Source organism: Tenrec ecaudatus, chromosome 2 (genome assembly GCF_050624435.1).
Source record: "Tenrec ecaudatus isolate mTenEca1 chromosome 2, mTenEca1.hap1, whole genome shotgun sequence".
NCBI lineage: Eukaryota > Metazoa > Chordata > Mammalia > Afrosoricida > Tenrecidae > Tenrec > Tenrec ecaudatus.
In genome coordinates, this window is record NC_134531.1 from 281,019,145 (window position 1) to 281,040,435 (window position 21,291).

The 21,291-nt window shown below is 46.4% G+C and overlaps 1 protein-coding gene and 1 pseudogene across 4 annotated transcripts in view; one reads left to right on the forward strand and one right to left on the reverse strand.

Annotated features, from left to right (window-relative positions):
- Positions 1–21,291, forward strand: part of B4GALT4 (beta-1,4-galactosyltransferase 4) — a 92,892-nt gene that overhangs the window by 55,570 nt on the left and 16,031 nt on the right. For 3 of the 4 annotated variants that reach the window (XM_075542482.1, XM_075542480.1, XM_075542481.1), the window contains 3 exons: positions 12,733–13,135; positions 13,530–13,640; positions 20,580–20,812. In XM_075542482.1, the coding sequence (XP_075398597.1) occupies positions 12,883–13,135; positions 13,530–13,640; positions 20,580–20,812 (597 nt within the window). In that variant the 5' untranslated portion in view covers positions 12,733–12,882. The remainder of the gene's footprint in view (positions 1–12,732; positions 13,136–13,529; positions 13,641–20,579; positions 20,813–21,291) is intronic. The other variant, XM_075542483.1, reaches the window with a different exon arrangement.
- Positions 8,508–12,331, reverse strand: LOC142440631 (protein S100-A10 pseudogene; annotated as a pseudogene).

Sequence of the window (21,291 nt, forward strand, 5' to 3'; positions counted from 1 at the left end):
CATTTATAGCATAATTTTATATCCATTTTCATATTCTGGTTTTGTCACTTAGCTATCATGAGCACTTTCTTGTGTAGCTACGTTTTAAAAAAATAGAGACCAGGAGGATAAGGGGAAGGTTGGGGGAGAAAGGGGTGTTGATCACCAGGATCAACATATAACCCTCTCCCGGGGGGACGAACAACAGAAAAGTTGATGAAGGGCGACAGAGGATGAATTAAGATATGAAAATACTAATCTTTAACATATCAAGGGCTCATGAGGGAGGGAGGGCGGGGAAGGGAAGGGGAAAATGAGCTAATTCAAGGGCTCAAGTAGAAAGCAAATGTTTTGAGAATGATGAGGGTAAGGAATGTACAAATGTGCTTGACACAATGGATGAATGTATCGCTCGTGATAAGAGATGTAAGAGCCTCCAATAAAAGTATTTAATAACACCCCCCACCATTTTTAATGAGAGCATATCTTTTATCATGTCAGTCAAAACCACTGCCATCGAGTCAATTCTAATTCCTAGCGGCGTCATGGGACAGGGTAGGACTGCCCTGTGAGTTTTGGACATTGTAACTCTTTTGGGGAGTAGACAGCCTCCTCTCTCTCCCAAGTTGCAGCTGGTGGCTTTGACTGTTGACCACGCCGCCCGCTAAACCAGTTCCCTGGGCTTCACTGTAATTCTCGATTATTCTAGTAATGTGGCCTACGCCTCCTTATTTTCATAGAATAAATTTCCAAATGAGGGAGTTGAATGCACTTTTTAAACCACCATTTTTACATCTCTTTTTACTGCTTTTCCTCACTGGAAGGAAAATGGGCACTTCTGAAAGCTCTATTGTATCCCATGTCCCTTCTCTCATTTCAGTGCTTCTCAAACTTTAATGTGTATAAGAATCACCTGGGGAACTTGTTAAAAATTCATTTTCCAGCTCTTCTGCCTCATGAAGCGCTCGAGAGAGGCTCAGGAATCGGCAGCTCTAGCAGACTCCCCGTGTGTATTTGATACAGGTACTCCTGCCACCGCATTTTAAGAAGTCCCTCTTGAGTAACTGGAAGCAAGAATTTTAGTCACTTGCCCAAAGCCATTTAGGCATTTGCTAATAAGAATCTCGGCTCCTCTGAGGTCAGAGTCCTGGACTCCTGTGACCTTAGAGCCTCATTTTTTCCAACCTTCTCATCAATGTGAGAAGGTCAGACAGACCTCCACCCTCCTGCGCTCACACCAACCCTTTTACTACACTACTTTTCCATTGGGCTTGATAATCCATTGCAGTGGCCACTCGGAACTTCCAGACAATATCCATGCTTAAGGGGGTTCATTAGGGAAGTCAACAGGCTACCAGAAGCCAGGACCAGCAAATGTTACGGCTATAGTCATGGGTCCACAGGAATATCTCACCTCAGCCAACAGCCACCTGTTTGGCTTCTGCCTCTGCGGGTTGAAGCCCACCCGCTGCTCTGCCTCACTGTCAGTCCTTCCCTTTGCTCTGTCTCATGGTCTCCGTGTCACAGCCTCAGTTGCCTCCTCCACTCCAGACCGACTGAGAATGTGCCCCCCTAGTGGCTCTTCTCTCTTTCGGTCAGGGCTTTCACTCTGTCACCGCTTCTGAGATGGTTCTTCCTCAAACCTAGAGAGTGGTGACTACAATGGCCCAGTCCCCTCTATCGGTGTTCTCCACGGCCTAGGAGCACAGTTGCACCCAGTCATTCGATGGGGTTTCAGACAGAGACCTGCAGAGAAGAGGCAAATTAAGAAATTTCACCTTGGGAGGGTTGGGAAAAAAGAGGAGCTTATACCAAGGGCTCAAGTAGAAAATGTTTTGGAAATGATGATGGCAACATACATACAGATATGCTGGATGCAATTGATGTATGGAATACTATAAGAGCTATAAGAGTCCCCAATAAAATGATTTTAAAAAATAAAAGAAAAAAAGGAATTTCACTTTACCACAGCTTCCAGTGATGGCAGAAAGCAAGCCCCCTCTCCCCCTCTGGCCCATACTGCCAAGTCGTCATCTTTAACTGAACATGACACCTAATGGTCCACGAATCTCGATTCGAACACCCCATCAGAGATATGTGTAAAGGGAAACTGAGGTACAGGGAGACGGACAGACATAACTGACAGGACACGTGAGAGCAGAAACAGCAATAGCTTATTTAGGGGGGCTCATGGACAAGGTTCTGTGACCTAGGCCAACAAGTCAGGGAAGTCGTGCTCAGCAGCTGGGGGCACGGGTTTTTAAAGGGGTGGTGAGGAATGCATGCATGGCAATTATGGCCATTAGCATATGGGGTCTGCTTGTCCCCTCCTTGTGGTTTTCTTTGAACCCGGAGCATCTGGTTACACTGATTATCTTTACACTGATTATCTTATCTGGCTCTGTCTGCTGCATGTCTGGGGACATGCAGGGAAGCAAGTGCAGGGCCCTGACCTGCTTCAGCTTAGTCCAAACAATATGAAATCTATATTGTACTGCATAACATCTGAGGGGGCTTCAAAAAAATTCTGTGGTTTCCACAAGCTTTTTGAAGTCTCTTTATATACGATGTAGAGCTACCCCACAAATTCAGTGATAAATGGGTGTTTCAGGAACCTAAGGGCTTCTCGTGTGGAGTCAGTCCTGTAGCTGTTTGCCAGGAGCCAAGTACATCCCGTTCCAGTGTGTGTCAGTGTTTCCCCTAGTGGTGCGTGGAAGAGTGGTACGTGGGAGGCAGCCAAGCTGTGTTTTCTTTGGCAGTTGCCCAGGTGCAGCAAGTCTTTTGACTACTCCAGGCTGAGCATGATCAAGGGAAAGTGCCATCTATTAGGGGTGGCGCCACAAGCCTTAGAAAGATTATGGTGTTAGTCCGTGAAGTGGAGTTAGCATTGGGGTGAATTGAGCGAGGAGATGGAACCAATTTCTCTATTGCAGCCTTTTCGATTTTTAAGATTCTCCTAAGAAGGAAGTTGAAATGTGTTGTTTTTTTTTTCTCTTCTCCTGTGGTCACTATTCCTCAACCTCATACCTCTTTCTAACCCCCCGCCCCGGATCCTACATTGTATTTGTTTTTATCTGTCCTTTGCTTCCTCCATTCTGAAACATTCCCGTCATTTTTTCCTTCTCTTTCCCCGTCTTAGGCTTTTTGAAGAATCCCGCTGAATTGTTTTGCGGAATGGATTTGCCTGTTGCTCGCCTAAACTTGTACATTATGCTCTGTGTGGCACCAACACCACAGAAATGAGGACTCGCCTTTGCTGTAACATATCACAGAGGTTTTAAAGATAGGAAATCCTAGCATTTGCAGTATTAACCTGGCCACACGCTGAGGGTGATACCTGTTGGTGGCCCTATTGTCCAGCATCTTTCCTTCCCTGTGTGGGTTATAAGTATGTCGGAGGAGCTATCTGAGATTATGCCAGTTAGCTCTCTCTTTTTTCTTAGTATTTTATTTATTATTATTATTTTTAAAATCATTTTATTAGGGGCTTATACAACTCTTAGCACAGTCCACACATCCATCCATTGTGTCAAGCACATTTGTGCATTCATTGCCCTCATCCTTCTCAAAACATTTGCTCTCCACCTAAGCCCCTGTGTGCCAGTTCTCTTTATTCTCAAGTGTCACCCGTTCATTTGGTGTTGAACATTACACCTGGAAATATAGGTGCTCCGAAAAGCCGTAGGAGAGAAATCAACATGATAAACCATGGTCCTTCTAAAGCAACGCCACGGCAGACTTTTCAAAGGAAGAGGGTGGTGAGTCTTGTCTTACAACAGTCTTGCTCACCTGCCCCGGATTTCTGACTTGGCTCCATGATTCTCTGTCACATCAAGGTAGCCTTGATTCCAAAAGACAATCACGCCGAGGCCCTTGGGAAAGCCCAGGACCGCTTGTCCCCTTGAAATGTTGCTCTAAGTAAATTCAATCCAAAGACATTCTTTCAAACACCAACCAGGACTCACCCGCCCTAAAAAGAATTTCCTTTAAAGAAAGGACATATAAAACATGATAGATAAATGAATAAAAGACATGTCACTCAGAATATAAAGTAATATACGAAGGGGCTTCAAGAAAGTCCTAGGATCTCTTGATTTCTGTTTTTCCACAAACTGTGTGGCGCTTCCTTGTATATTCACTGAAATAAAACTAGACACAGAGAAACAGAAAATAAATGTCCCTACTATTTCAACACCTTGTTCCAGAGATTACCATCTTGGTGCACATCCTGGTCATAGTGGGTGCATGACTCACACTGGCAACCACAGTCAATAACTATTGGAAGTGTGCTAGGTGTGTCTGGGTCCATTACCTAGTTAAAATGTTACCCGGTCAGAGGAATTATCTTTCTTTTTGTCCCTTGCCGCTTTCTAGAAGGGGACATTCACTGAAGATGGCTGGTCTTCGGTCGAGTCAGAATGTGCAGGCTGATCTCTCTCAAAGACACTCGAACCCTTCACCCCTCTTTTGCTTACTCCCCGTGGCCAGCAGACTTCAGCCTTGAGCATTTTTTTTCTGGCTGGCTCCCCACACAGGCTGGGAAAAGCTCTGACACCGTATCAGAGAGGTTGGTGATGATTATTCAGTGATTGGTGTTGCAAGTGCCATCAGATTGGTTCCCACTCAGCGACCCTGTGCTTAGCAGAATGAAATACTGCCTGGTCCGGTGCCATCCTCACAATTGTTCTTATGGTTGAGCCCATTCGTGTAGCCAAAGTATGTCAGTTGTCCTACTGTGGTGGCTAGTGTGTTGCTGGGATGCTGGAGCTATGCCATTTGTATTTCAAAGGCCAGCAGGGTCACCCAAAGTGAACAGGTTTCAGTGGAGCTTCCAGACTCAGAACATACTACTGGGTTTCCCCAAAAGTAAGACACCCCCAGAAAATAAGACCTACTTACAGTTTTGCCTCTCTCTGAAATATAAGGCCCCCCGAAAATAGTACCGCCCCGAACATAAGGCCTCCCCAATAATAAGCCCCCCCCCCCAAGCTACCGTAACTCTTGACTCTGGGCCGTAGTGATGGGCGCCGCCACGCAGTTCACTGTTGGCTGCAGCGCAGCCGGAGCAGACAGGAAGTGTGAGTAAATGTACCATACTGTAGGATTCACAGTTTGTCCGGTTATGCTGGTTTGTGATGACAACGATTACCCTAGCGCATACAGGTAATACATTTCCTTTTTTTTTTTGGTTCAACAATAATGTGTACAGTATTCTTCTTCATGGAAAAATAAGATATCCCCTGGAAATAAGACCTAGCGCATCGTTGGGAGCAAAAATTAATAAAAGACACTGCCTTATTTTCGGGGAAACAGGGTACAAAGAAGGACTCTGCTGCCCACTTCAGAGGCAAGAGCTGCAGAAAACCTTATTCAGTAATTAAAGGTTAGCTAATTGTTCAGTACTTATTACCGATGGCTCCTTACTTTTAGAAGCATTTCTTTTCTTTGGACACAGTCCAAGGGCTGCAGCCCAGGAGTAGTAATTTGTGTTTATTAGTCACACAGACTGCAGGCATTTTGTCATCACTCCAGGCAGCCCGTTCTTCCAGCTAGACTCCTAGCAAGGATCCCTGGTGGCTCAGTAGTTGGAAACCACAGCCACTTGCAGGAGAAAGACAGGGCTTTCTACTCCAGTAAAGAGTTACAGTCTCGGAACCTCCCAGGGGCAGGTCTACTCTGTCCTGCAGTCGGCATTGACTCAATGGCGGTGACTTTGGTTTCTTGGAGGCTCTTAGCCAAAAGGTTGGTGGGGCCAATCCACGCAGGGCCACCTTGGAATACAGGCCTGGTGATCTGTTTCTTAGAAGTCTCGGCCTTGGAAACCGTGTGGAGCCGTTGTTGTCTACACCCCTGGAGTCGCCATGTGTGGGATCCAGCCCCACATCCGCACGGGTCCTAAGGGATGCTTGTGTAACTGAAGGGAAGAGATTAAGAGTAGACACCAGGTTTGGGCTGCTTACTTCCTCCAGGATACCAGGTCTGAGCAGGAGAGAGAGAGAATGTATTTTTATACCAGTTTATACAGGGGCTGGCAAACCCCCTTCATTGCAGGGAGCCACATACATAATAAAGTGGGCAGTACCTTAACCCTGGAGGACCCTGAGTTCAATGGAGGAGTAACCTAATACCAGTGCAGGGGGCAGGTAAAAAGGAGTGACTGTCCCCTGACCAGGGAGCGCAATAGCAGGTGCTGCTGGGCAGATAGCAATCAGCCATGTGCTTGTAAGAAATAACTTTAAGGTAGTACTATTATGAGAGGAGATTGTGGGGATTAATCTTTCGTTATGAGACTGTGACTGGGACTCATCTCTCACTCATAAGTGTGAAGGCCTCCCTCCTCCCAGAACCCTGGCCTCCCAGGCTTCTTAAATATGAGAATAAAGAATTTGTCCGCATAAACTCTCTTCCCGGTCCTCAGTTTCCCACAGTCATGATGTGGAATTGACTGACGGCGACTAGCACCAACAACGTCCCTCCACAAGCAGCACTTAGAGAATCAATACTCCCAGGCAAGAAAAGACGGAGATTGTAGCCAAAGTTGTTACCAGTCTTGGTGTTTAAGACTCCTTCCATTAAGTCTGTAAGAGGTGGTCTGATTGGCCCCAGGGACCTATATCTTGGAGAGGCGAGAACAGACTCCCCTGAAGACATTTGTAGGAGACAGCCCCAGGAGAGGGACAGGAAGACACGAGACAGGTAGGTCCAAAGGGACCCCGGCGTGTGTTTGGGTTTGTGTTGGGTGGACCCAGGCAACCAGGAGAGGAAAGAGAATGGTATGACGGACACACAGCCTCTGCTAGGACTCAGACACCTGCTCTACCACTCATGAGTTGTGTGATATGGAGCAAATGACACAATCTCTTTGAATCTTAGTTTTCTCCTCTGGAATGTGAGGATGATGATCATCCTCATCTTACAGGGTGAGGTGCAAATTAGCACATTACTCTTCTTATCACTGGGCTTCAACATCAATTCCTGCATACCTTCCCCAGCCTCTGACCACCAACCAGCCATTCTGCGTTGAGTATTTTCTTTTCTGGACTGACCCAAGAACTTAATTTCTAGTTATAGCATTGCCTCTAGAAAGAAATGCTATCTAGGTTTCGCTCCCAACTAATCTAGAGAGATTTTGTAATGCTAAGGAGCCTTGGTGGCACAAGTGGTTAAGTAAAAGGAGTTTTGAACCTACTCGGAGACTCCACAGAAGAAAAAGCTGGGGACCCGCTTGCAGGATAGAAAATCCTGTGGGACATTTCTACTCTGCCACATGGCCTCCATCTCACTGCCATCGAGTCAATGCTGACTCGCAATGACCCCCAGGGGTTTCTGAGACTGAATGCTTTATAGGAGTAGAAAACTCAGCCTCTCTCCATCAGAGATGCTGCTGGTTTCAAACTGCTGACCAAGCAGACGGCAGCCCAATGCATAACCACTACACCACTAGGGCTGTGTGCTCCTAGCAGCTGCAATCGTTCAGTCAGTATAAGGCAATCTGAGTGTTGTTAGGATGGCTTTCTGTTGTTCCCCGTTTACAGTTGCCACCTTTTCACTTGAAAATTAACAACAAACAGCACAGACTCACTGCCAACAAGTCAATACTGACTCGTAATGACCCCACAGGACAGGGTAGCATGACCCCTGGGAGTTTCCAAGACTGTCACTCTTTACCAGAGTTGAAATTCCTATCTTTCTCCTATAGAGCAGCTGGTGGTTTTGAACTGCTGACCTTGCAGTTAGCAGCCCAACTCATAAGCACTATGCCTCCAGGGCTCCCTTATAAAAGAAACAAAGTATATTGTTTTAAACTTCTTTAAAAGGGAAGAAGAGAAAAACAAATTTCCCCTAGCAAATCCCATATTTCTAATACAATCATCGTTAGCTGTTGGCTGTATTTCTTTCTAGACCATTCTTATTTCTTTTCTTTCTTTAAAATAAATTTTATTGGGGGCTCATACAATTCTTATCACCATGCATACATCCATCCATTGTATCAAGCACATTTGTACATTTGTTGCCATCATCATTCTCAAAACATTTTCTTTCTACTTGAGTTCTTGGTATCCGCTCCTCATTCTTCCCCTCCCCCCATGAACCCTTGATAAATTATTATTATTTTCTCATGTCTTACACTGACCAATGTCTCCCTTCACCCACTTTTCTGTTGTCTGTCCCCGAAGGAGGGGGTTATATGTAGATCATTGTGATCAGTTCCCCCTTTCTTTCCCCACCTTTCCCTTGCCCGCAACCATTCTTATTTCTATAGCTTCACTGGCAATCACAGTACACTTACATGGTTTATTTTATTTTTTAGGCATTACAACAGGAATTTATTTGTCGTGGGCAAGGGGACACAAACAATATAAAAATCAAAAGCTTATCTGGCAGTGACTCTGGCCAATTGACGTTCCTTTCTCTACTTATCAGATGGGACTTGAATTTTATTTGTACATATTCTTCTGAAGTGCTCCAGCCTGATCCCGCAGTCCTCAAACGGGAGAAGCTGTGGGGCAGATTCCTGCAGCACTCTGTCAGGGTATGAGTGAGTCTTCAATGCTGCCTCCTTCCTTCTTTCCCTTTCGCTCCATGTGGGTTATAAAATGGTCCTCGCAGGCGATGGTGAACCTGGTGATCGATGCAAAGGAGCTCTGGAAGCGCACGTTGCCATCTTGGCACTGACCCAAGCCCTTCACTGTTTTCCCCACGGCCAGAGGGTGTGTTTGGTTTTCCAAAAATCCAGAGAACGCCTCTTCCATGCGCACCCCAGGTCCTCCTTCGGTAAGTAGCATTTGTCCACCGCAAATTGGTGAACCGTGAACACCATCGTCTCCATGTTATATTCCATTTGAGCCAGCAGTTTGGCCAGGTGTGGGGGAGCCTTGTGGGGGGAGGGGGGAGGCGCAGGTTAGGGGAATGGGGGAAGGGAGGGCTCATCAAGCCAGACACAGGGCCAGTCCCTCGTTTATTTTCTACCTTTGTTTTTTGGTCACTCAGTATTTCTTCTCAAGAATTTCCATGCTATTACCTAGCCTAGAAAATACTCTGGTCTCCAGTCTGCCCATTTACCTGAGCACGTTCTTGCCCCGTGGACATTATCAGTACCTTAGCTTTGACCCGTGTTCTGTCTTCTAATTACATACTTAAAACTAGAGAAGCGAAGCTGTGCTTTATGCCTCGAGGACCTCACGCAGCCCCTTCGTCCCGTGTGCGTTTTGACCAGGCCCTCGCCCACGGGGCCTCAGAAACTGGTTTGTTGGTGTTTTTCCAGTAGCGGAGCATGGCGCTGCTTTAAGTCGGGCCTGACTCAATGGCAGTGCGTTTGGAGTTCGCGAAGAGCCCAGCCTACCCGCTCTTCAAGCTCAGTTCATATTGCCCCTCCTCTCGCTCTGAACATTTGAAGTTAGAACGGCCGTTTATCGATTGATCATGAGAGACCTAGTCTAGACTCATTAGATGTAAAGTGACCATCAGAGCCATGGTCACCCCTTGGGGACCCCCTGCAAGTGGGCCAGCCTGTTCTCTCTTCGGACATTAGCTAATAAGTCGCTGCAGTAACCTCTCCGATGTTGTTGTGAGGCGCCTTTGAGTTGGTCCCAACCCACCGAGACCCTTCACGCAAGGGAACAAAGCACTGCCAGGCCCTGCGCCACCTTCCCCCTTGTTCTTTTACCCGGCTCGTCGCAGCCAGTGTGTTGAGCCAGCTCATTGAGGATCGGCCTCTTTTTCACTGCCCTCCACTTTACCAACCACGCTGTCCTGCCCAAACAATGCCCGATGCAGTGTCGCCATGCTTGCTTCTAAGGAACACTCTGGCCACATTTCTCTGTGCACGTAACTTTAAATTGTGAATTTGAGTGAGGTTTAGAATTTAGAGCGGAGTCAGCTTTCCATTCAACAGTGCATCCACATTTTGTTTCATTCCCTCCATTGTAGATCCCACAGGGTGACGTCACTCATCCCACTTCTGTACTGGGTTTCGCCTTTCCTTTATTTTAACTCCTCTTGCCTTCGGACCTCTGTCTTCTTGATCGTAAACAGTTGGTTGTTCTGGGGGGGACTTCCCTCTGGTGTGCTTGTTCACTCTTGACACCTGCCTGTCCTTGGGATGGAAGTCCCCTAGTGACTTTATGAGCTGGGTGAACTGCCCCTGGGGGTTTCCTCAGCCGTAAGCTTTATGGGAACCCACAGTCTTATCTTTTTTTCGGAGGAGGGGCTAACTCCTTTCCAGGAAGTAGGGTGATTAATGCCTTTGTCTCGGATGTCCTTGACAGTCTGCCCAGTACAGCGGATCCAGGTTGGTCATATTTCTATTCCTATTATACCTTGGAGGAGCCCTGGTGGTAGGTACAGCACATTGAGCTGCTAACCTCAAGGTCAGCAGTTCAAAAGCACCACTTGATCTGTAGGAAAAAGATGTGGCTTTCTAATCCTACGAAGGGTGAGTCTCCGAAACCCACAGGGCAGTGTGGCTCTTTCCTGTAGGGCAGTGGTTCTCAACCTTCCGAATGCCGCAACCCTTTCATACAGTTCCTCATGTGGTGGTGACCCCCAACCATAGAATTACTTTTGTTGCTACTTCATATTTGTAATTTTGCTACTGTTATGAATCAGGCAACCCTTGTGAAAGGGTCATTCAACCCCCAAAGGGGTCGCAACCTACAGGTTGAGAACCATTGCTATAGGGTCACTATGAGCCAGAATACACCCCATGACGGTGAGTTTGAGTTTGTTTATTAGAAGATAAAGGAAACCGAGTTAGTTAAGTGCTTGGCCCGAGGTTATATGGCTGGTATGTGTGGGAACTGCACAGACAAACCAATCCAACGCATTGCTGTTTCTTCATTTCTGACTCCTGTTGAGCCCCTGTGTTAGAGTCGTACAGCCCCATGGGGTTTTCTTGGCTGTCATCTCTATGGAAGCTGTCTGCCAGGCCTTTCTTCTGCGTAGCCAAAGAGTGGGTTCCAATCACCAACCTTTACATCAGCAGCTGATTGCAAAATGCTTGAGGTCATAAAAACCCCTCTTAATTCCACAGCCTTTATCTGACACACCATGCTCTCCTTCCTTGAGGAACCCACCGTTAACCTTACAGATTGTCCACTTTCTGTGCTGGGAATTTCTCTTGGACCCTGCACTGTCTTATTGTTGGGCTGTGCTCTGTGCCCATCACTTGGATGTTTCTTTCTGTTTTTCTGTCTCAGAGAAAACTTTCGTCTTTCCCCTTATTTTCTCTTTGGGTAGAAATACACCGCTTTTGTTGGGTTATTTCTTGTGGTATGTTTTTCTGCATGTGAAATCCAGGATAGGCGTATCTATAGGGACAGGGACTGGTTCTGTGGCTACTGTCCGTTCCCAGAAAGAGGACAACCCAGGCCGCCGGCAAGTTCAAAGAAAAAGTTATTACCTGCACAGGGACCGTCAGCCTTTGGAGGGGAGACTCAGTGGTGTCCCGTTTACTTTCCCAAAGGTTTTTATACTTCTGCAATGTGCATGTAGGCAAGCAAGCAGAGTACAGAAGCAGGTTAGCCATTCTTAGTTGAACAATAACTGCTCTTATTTCTTCTAAGCCTTCTGAACATACATGTCCTTCGGTGCAATCCATTGCGCTTGTCAGCACAGCCTGCCTCCCTGATACCAGCTAGTTCATTTATAGTTCATAGCCACTTCATTTATAGTTCATGATGGCTTCTGTCAGCTCAAAATGGCTTCTCTCTTGTCAAGGCCATTCAAGCTTTTCCTAGAGCTACTACACCGGATTCGTGGTTTCTTGGGGATATGGTGGGGGAGGTCGAGGGAGGAAATGGGGGGCTAATAACGAGTACAAGAAAGAAGAAAATGTTTTGAAATTGATTGCGGTAATAATTGTACCACTCTTCTCGATAGGACTGAACTGTTGAGTCGGATGATATGCGGATTATGTGTCAATAAAACTGTTTCAGGAGAAAAAAAGTTGGGGAAATAATACACTCCTGCAACAAGATTTCCCATTTGCTAAGCTTCCCTTAAAGTTGGGCCAGGAAGGGACAACTGAAGATGAGAGCAAAGACTAAGTGCCGGGTCCCTAAAGCAAAGATGGGAGTTGAAACCCACCAACCGCTCTCGGGGAGACAAGACGGGGCCTCTGCTCCTGTCGAGATGACCTCTCAGCCTGCAGGGCTTCTATGCGTTGGAATCAACACTTTGGCACACAACAACAACAGTTTTTAGGTTGTGCCAAGCAAGCCTTGGCAGTCCCTCTTCCCACCTTGGTCTTCTCCCGTGCAGTATCAGGAAATGGCTTCTCTTCTGGGGTGACGGACAAGCCTGAGAGCGAATTCCCAGAGAGCTTCGTGGATGTGGCGATGGTTGGGACCATCTACCCTGGTACTCTCTGTTGTTGTTTTTAATCTCTGTACCTGGGGGGTTAAAGATGAGGAGTTCTGCTCCTGGAAAGAGTGACAGTCTCACACCTGCCGAGGGGCAGTTCTATGTGCCCCAGAGAGTAGCTGAGAGCCCATCAGCGTGCACTGGATGGCAGTGAGAGAAGCCGTAGTGGTGGTGGTGGTCGTGAGGTGCCTTTGAGTCGGTTCTGACTTATACAACAGAATGAGACACCAACCTGGTCCTGCGCCAGCTTCACAACTCACAACTGTCATTCTGTTTGAGGCCATTGTCAGCCCATCTTGTCCGGGAGCAAAGCCTGTTGAAGACAGGTGGTGCGGTTTCAGGAAAGCCTTTTCTTTGTAAACACAGTGTCTTTTTCTCATTGTCTTTCAGAGATTGGTGGAGCCGGGCTACTGAGGGAAAGCAGACACTGCCTCGTTGGTTGGTGCATCTGTTTCATCATCAGATGGGAAAAGTTTAACCGGAAGAATCTTCCAGCCTGCAGTGCAGTGGTGAGGTACATCAGCTCACATACTGAAAGACATGGGCTTCAGCCTGACTTTCCACCTCTCCTACAGAGTCCGGATACTGTTTCTTTTTACCGTATGCCTGATGGTGGTTGGGTGGGCCACCAGTAACTACTTTGTGGATGCTTTGCAAGAGATTCCTAAAACGAAGAATTTCAGGGCTTATTTCAACAAAGCCGCAGTTTTCGAGGAAGAGGCAACTCCAACGACTCAAGCACTTATAAACAATGCAGACCTTAAAAACTGCCCTTCTATGTCTCCACACCTCAGTAAGTTTCCCTACCGCCCACGGGGAATATGCAAACTTTTCACTTAAATAAGAAACCTGTGCAGAAAAGCAGAAGTACACAGTTTGGGTAAGCTTCACAAAATGCACCTATCTGTGGATCCTGTTTGTCCCTTCTGAAACGGAATAGAAAGGAATCTCAGAAGTTTCTTTCTGTCACTTACCCTGGCTTCAGAATTCTAACATTGATATTAGATCAGCTTGTTTTCGGTGTCCCATAATTGGAAACATGCCGTGTACTTTTTTGTGTTTGCCTTCTGATCCTTAATGGTATGTTCCTGAGACTTAGCCCTAGTGTTAGTTGATGGGTGTAGTTTGCACATGCTCATTGGTGTATAGTGTTCCCATATGTGGACATAGCCGATTTTATTGTCCAGCCACAGATTTCTCAACGGCATACAGCAGGAAGCGTGCCTCCGTTGGTCTCAGCTGGGCAGCTTGGCTCTGTGCATCTCTCATTTTCTCTGGAGGTCAGCAGGCTCACGTGGGTATGTTCTTTCCATGGCATAAGTAGAGCACAAGGGGACAAGTGGGGTTACGTCCCTCTGTTCAAGCCGCCTTTGATATCACATTGTTAATATTCTCCTGACCAAAGTACGGAGTCCAGGGGCAGGAGCTAGGATTTCAATATTGTCTTACATATTTCTTTTTTTTAATGTAAACATTTTATTAGGGGCTCATACAACTCTTATCACAATCCATACATATACATACATCAATTGTATAAAGCACATCCGTACATTCTTTGCCCTAATCATTTTCACAGCATTTGCTCTCCACTTAAGCCCTTTGCACCAGGTCCTCTTTTTTCCCCCCTCCCTCCCCACTCCCCCCTCCTTCATGAGCCCTTGATAATTTATAGATTATTATTTTGTCATATCTTGCCCTATCTGGCGTCTCCCTTCACCGCCTTCTCTGTTGTCTGTCCCCCAGAGAGGAGGTCACATGTAGATCCTTGTAATCTGTTCCCCCTTTCCAAACCACTCACGCTCTACTCTCCCTGTATCGCCCCTCACCCACTGGTCCTGAAGGTATCATCCACCCTGGATTCCCTGTGCCTCCAGCTCCTATCTGCACCAGTGTACAACCTCTGCTCTATCCAGTCTTGCAAAGTAGAATTCGGATCATGGTAGTTTTGGGGGGGAGGAAGCATCCAGGATCTGGGGGAAAGCTGTATTCTTCATCGGTGCTACATCGCACCCTGACGGACTCATCTCCTCCCCTAGACCCCTCTGTGAGGGGGTCTCCAGTGGCCGAGAAATGGGCTTTGGGTTTCCACTCTGCACTTCACCCTTCATTCACTATGGTAAGATTTTTTTTTCTTAGATATTTCTTACATATGTTGTAGATCCTCTTTTATTGGTCTTGCCGTTTCATTTAAATCAACACCTTGAGTGAGAACACTCAAATGTCAGGGAAACCCACCCCCTAACACATCATTATGGGTCTGGTAGGCACAATTATACAGTGATAATAAGTAAAGATCATAGTAAAGTTATAGAGAGCGTGAGAGATAGAAGAGAAATATTGAAATAAATGGAGTCAGACACAATTCATGGTAGCATGCTCACCTCAGCCTCGCTTGCTGGTCCACGTGGAGGGAGAGAGAGAATCTTTAATCTAGCCCAGGCTTTTATATATTCTCTGGGGACATGCAAGCCCCCTCATTGCAGGTGAGGGCCCACGCCACAGGAAGGGGTTGCACTATATGTAATACAGTAATGGGAGGGGTTGATCTAGGGGGTACCCATGTAATAGGAAGAGGAGGGATTGGGGTATACATGTGGCAAGATGGGTGGATCCTAGATACAGGATGGCAGGCTAACTTTGGATGTCACAGAGCTGGTTTGGCCTGTTCCCTGTCTCAACTGACAGAGACCATTATCGGTGGGGTGTGAACTCCACCTACAGGAACCAAGCTAATGGTCGCAGGCCCCCACCCCTGTGGTGTGGGGAGACAGCAGTCTGGCAGGGACTGCCTTCAGGGAAGATGCCTGTGAGCATCTGACCTGCCCCCACACTCAAAGAAAGGAATCCCTGGCTGACATCAACAGTTAAGCTCTTGGCTCTTAGGTTGGCATTTCAAGTTCATCCCAGAGGCTCTTCAGAAGAAAGGCATGGCGGATCTACTTTTGGAAGGTCACGGCCATGGTTCTACTCTGACATGCAAGAGATTTCCAGGAGTTGGGATTGACTTGCCAACAACTGGCATAAACGAGAGAGAGAGAGAGAGAGAGAGAGAGAGAGAGAGAGAGAGAGAGAGAGAGAGAACACACAACAACAAACCGCCTCCAGAGTGGTCTCTCCCACACCTTGATTCATGAAATGCCCGTGAGGCTCCAGATACCCCTCTGCCACTTGTGCGGCTCCCTTTCCAGAGTGCCTTTCCTCAGCCCATATCTGCCGGGTGGACACCTGGTTGTTTCTCAGAGATCTAGCTCAGGCATTTCCTTTCCCCAAAAGGCCAAGATAATCTTGCGTTCCCGACACGCCTGCCTGGATTCTGCTTGTTGTTCTGATCACAGAGGACGGATTCTTCCTGTACTCATGTTTGCCTTTCTTCCCGAGGAGGCAGTGAGACGGATGTGGGCTGGGTCATCCTTTCCAGCTCTGGGCTGCCTAGCACCTTCCACAGGGCCTGCGGGTGTGACTCGGAAAACACCGCATTAATCCTTTCTGGGGTGTCCTTGGCCTCTTCACAGACTTGATGGCCTTGAACAACCCCCCCAAAAGTGCCCTTTCCTCTTGGGATCGTTTATATGTTTTGTTATGTAACATTAACATTTTAATGTTTTGTCAGTGAACCATCATGAAGCTTAGAATTGGATCACCTGGTCCTTTCTCTTCTTATCTCCTCTCAGTTAAAAATGTTTGCATCGCTGAATTGCTGAATCTTCTCTTAGATCTGTACTTGGGCTCAACACAATCTTCTTTGTCGTTTTAGCCATTTAGAAAATGGCTTAGTCTGTCCAGCATAGCCCCTCTGCTTCCTGCCATGCCACCGCTGTCCCTGGGGATCCGGTGAATCTTCGTCCTTCTAGTACCGTGCCCCTCTGGGGTTGGTGCTTGCCGTACTTCTGATAGGAAGCCCGGCAGGTTCCAGGAACATTCACCGTGTTTACGGGAGCGCTACCAGCATGCAGAAGGGCGTCATATTCTCGTGACGTATTCATATAGGCACGCGATTTCAATAGTGGAAGAGTGACCATGTTATTCCTAATGGTTGCAGGAAATTGTGCTGTTTAGGAAAAAATAAGCCAAACCCACTGCCGTTGAGTTGATGATTCCTACTGATGTGGTTAGGGGCAATGGAGTTTGTTACACTGTGTGTAACGGAGTGAAACGCTGCCTGGTCCTATGCTGTCCTCACAATCGTTCCTAGGTTGGAGTCCTTCAATGCAGCCTCTGTACACATCTATCTTGCTGAGGTCCTGCCTCATTTTTGCTGCCCATCTACTTCCCCAAGCCCGATGTTCTTTTCCAGGCACTGGTCTCTCCAGACACCATGTTCCAAGTATGTGACCCGAAGCCTCACCACACGTGCTTCAGGAACATTCTGCCTGTACTTCATGCAACACGGAGTCGTTTGCTCTTTTGGCCGTCCATGGCACTCTCAATATCCTTCACGAGTTACATAATTTAAACGCAGCAATTCTTCGGTTTCTCTTACTCAGTGTCCAACTTTCGCATGCATTTGAGGTGATTGAAAACACTATGGCTTGGGTGTGGCCCACCTCAGCCCTTGAAGTAACATCCTCGCTTTTCAACACTTTAAAGAGATCAGATCGTGTGCAGTAGATTCGCCCAATGCAATGAGTCCTTTGATCTCTTGACTTGCCTTTATTTTGGAGCCAAGCAATATGAAATCCATGGCAATTTCAGTCTTTTTCCCATTTATCATGATGTTACCAATTGACCCAGTTGGGAGGATTTTGGTTTTCTTAATGTTCATCAGCAAGTGTTTCAGGTTCTCTTCACTTTCAGCAAGCAAGGTTGTGCCTTCTGCATGTTGAAGGTCGTTAACGATCCTTCCTCCAAAGCTCATGTCATGTTCTTCATGTGATCTTCTCAGAATACAGATTGAGTAAGTATGATGGGACGATACCACTCTGACGCACACTGATTTCCTGATTTTAAAGCACGCAACATTCCCTTATTCTGTTTGCATAACTGCCTTTTGATCGATGTGTAGTTTCTTAATGAACTCAATGAGGTGTTCTGGAATTCCCCTTCTTCTCAAGGCTATCCTTGTTGTGAATGCCTCTGCATAGTCCACGAAACACAAGTGAACATCTTCCTGGCCTTCTCTGCTTTAGCCATGACCCATCTGACGTCAGCAATGCCACCCCTTGATCCACAGGCTTTTTCTGATTATCTGGCAGTTCCTTGTCAATGTCCTACTGCAGCCAATGTTGGATGACCTTCCGTCAGATTTACTTGCCTGTGATGTCAATGATATTATTCAATAATTTGCATATCTGATGAGTCACATTTTTTGGAATGGGTACACATATGGATCTCTCCCAGTCACTGTTTCTCATATTTCTTGGCATAGACAAGCGAGTGCTTCATCCACTAGTTGAAACATTTCATTTGATATTTCAGCAGTGCCTGGAGCCTTGTGTTTCATGAATGCTTTCAGTGTACCTTGGACTTTTTCCTCCAGCACCATTGGTTCTTGATCATAGGCTACCTTTGGAATGTCCCCTAGTTCTTTTCGGTCCAGTGACTCTGCATTTTCTTCTTCCCAGCTTCTTCTGATGCTTTCTGCATCATTCAATATTTTCCCATAGAATCAACATTGCAGCTCATCATTTGAAAGTGTTTCTTGAGTTTTTTTGTTTATGATAAGCTGAGCAAGTTCTTCCTTTATGGGTTTCAAACTCTAGGTCTTTGCACATTTCATTATAATACTTTGTTTTCTTGAGCTGCCGTTTGAAATGTTCTGTTCAACTCTTTTGCTTCATTATGTCTTTCATGTGCTTTAGCTGCTCTATAATCAAGAGGAGGTTTCAGAGTCTCTTCTGACATCCACTTGATGTTTCTTTCCTGTCCTTTAAATGACCATTTGCTTCCTTTATGTGTGATGATCTTTATGTATCCATTGGCCATCACTCTTCTGTCTCTCGTGTCCAATCCATCACATCTGTTCTTGAGATTTTCCTGAAATTCAGGTGGGATAGACTCAAGGCCATATTTTGGCACCCGCGGGCTTGTTTTTAATTCTTCAGCTTCAACTTGAACTTAGATACGAGTAATTAATGGTCCACAGTTGGTCCTTGGCCTAGTTTTAGCTGTGGATCCCAAGTTTCTCCATCACCTCAACCCACAAAGGTTATTAATTTTATACCTGTACACTCCATGCGGAGAAGTCCACATGAAAAGTCGCTGTTTGTGTCCACATGTAAAGTTGCTGTTTGTGTTGTTAACAAAAGGTATTTGTGATGAAAAAGTCATTGTTCTTGCAGAATTCTTTCATGTGATTTCCAGCTTGTTTCTATCCCAAGGCCATATTTTCCAACTACATTTCTTCCTCTTTGTTTCCAGCTGTTGCACTCCAATCTCCAATAATGATCAATATATCTTGATTGCATGTTTGATCAATTTGAGACTGAATATGTTGGTAAAACTCTTCATTTTCTTCATCACTAGCTTCGTGGTTGGTGTTTGAATTTGAGTAATAGTTATATTGACTGGATTTCCTTTTAGAGATATAGATATAAATACAGAGATAGTTGTTTTTCTCTCACAGACAGCATTGTGCTTCAAGATCCATTCTGAAACGTCTTTTCTGGTGGTGAATGCAATGCCATGCTTGTGAACTTGTCCTTCCAGGCATAGTAAACCATACAGCCACCTGATTCAAAGTGGCTGATACCCGTCCACTTGAGCTCATTAATACCTAGAAAGTTAGTGGCTTTACTTTTTCCTTTAAAACAGCAGTTCTCAACCTGTGGGTCACGACCCCTCTGGGGGGTCGAATGACCCTTTCGTAGGGGTCTCCTGATTCATAACAGTAGCAAAATTAAAGTTATGAAGTAGCAATGAAAATCATCTTACGGTTGGGGGTAGGGTGGTCACCACAACATGAGGAACTGCTTGAAAAGGTTGTGGCATGGGGAAGGTTGAGAAGCACTGCTTTAAAAGTTTTCATAGGCTCGATTGGGGCAGGACGGTGAATTCTAGCCATAGTACGTGCTGTGCTCCATTGAGCATGTCTGTTATGACTTGAGAATGAGAAATTAGTGCTGGTGTTGCATATACCCGTTACTGCTGGATGAGAGAGTGAGGGTGTATCTACTTCCTCCCACTGCTTTCTCTTCAGGAAGGAAAGAGGGGGAAAAGGACCTTAGTCAGGACCCTGGCTCCATCCACACTATTCAGTCTTAAGAGATTTGGAAATATAGGAGGAAAAGATGAGCAGAAAAAAAAAAAGGAAATTTGAAGAGTTCAGTAGTCTAGTCCTGCTCGCTGCACCTCAGTTTCTGTGAGTCACAAGGTCACCGAGACAGCTGCACTTCTTGTGTGTAGATGAGTCTTAGAGCCAGAGTTGGTTGCTAGATCCCCAGGAATGCTTTTGTGACAGTCTTTTAATCACTTGAGTTTGTTGCTATAACGGTGTAACTAAATGGAGCTTTAAAGCAATAAAAATAAGAGCTGTAACGTAATAAAAACTAGCAGTTGACTACTCAGTAAAAGGTGGGCAGTTTAAACACACCCAGAGTTGCCTCTGAAGATGGGCTTGGAGATCTGCTTCCGAAAGGTCCCGGCCTCGAAACACCGGGGAAGCAGTTCTACTCTGCGCATAATGAGGTCCCCGTGAGTCAGGCTGATGCCACGAACAATAACTAGCCTCTCACCATGCTACGAGAAAGGTACTGTGTTCGTGTGGGTAGAGTAGAGAAACAAATTCATGGACACGCATGTGTGTATAAGAAAGCGCTTTATATACAAGAGCAGTTGAATATTGAGAAAATACCCTCGCCCAGTCCAGATCAAGGCCATAAGTACGATATGGGCCCATATGTCTGATACCAGTCTATAAGGTCCTCCTCAGACTCGTGCAACACATGCAATGGCACTGAATGCAGGAAGATCCCAGTCCAGTGGGTGGGAAGTCGTGTGGATCCAGTGGCCACGTAAGCATCTCAGGCTGACGGGTCTCCACGTGGCTCTTCCAGGTCCAGGGCTCTGGCTGCATCAGCATAGGTCCATCAGGTTCTTCATCAGTAATGTCTTGCAGGGAGTGAGTCTGTGTCCTGCCTCCAGTGAGCTATTTCTCTCCGTGGGGCCTCCAAAGGAGGTCATCAAGCTGTGACCCGATTGACAGGCCACAATCCACCCCTTCACTCTTAAGTCTCAAATTGACAACAGATTATGTAACTACCACGGGCACTATTATTACCTATGTGCTATGTTTACTGTAGAAGGTCAGAGCAAGCTCGTCTTCAAACCAGATCTTACTTTGGAAGAAGTACAGGCAGAAAATCCCAAAGTGCACCAGGGCCGGTACCAACCTGAGGAGTGTAAGGCTTTGCAGCGGGTCGCCATCCTCATTCCACACCGGAACCGAGAGAAACACCTGATGTACCTGCTGGAGCATCTCCATCCCTTCTTGCAGAGGCAGCAGATCGATTATGGCATCTATGTCATCCACCAGGTGAGTATGGGCCCAGGCCAGCACCCTGTCTTCCACAGCTGCCTCTTTCTGAGAACCTGATGCACCCAGCGTGCCTCCGACGAGAGCTCTCGTACGTTGTTATCTTCGACAGGAGGGAAGGATGTTAATGCCCCGGGATATGGAGTCAAGGGCCCCAATTCTGTGAATTTTGCTGGCTCTTAAATGAACCTCTGCAGAAATTCTGCTTTTTGTTGACCATTTCTCGTTGGACAGTGACTTCCTGGAAGATTTCTTCCTGAGAGTCATTGGCCTTCTAGGGTTTGCCTTGGCATTTGTTATGCACCGCGCAAAGAAGGATTTATTATTAATTATGGAGCACGACTGTGCAATGGGCGGCATCGGTCAGTCTGTCATGATATCTTGCATGCTGCTGTGATGTTGGAAGTCATGCCACCGATATTTCAAACCCCATAGGGGTCCCCTATGGCGGACAGGTTTTAGCAGAGCTTCCAGACTAA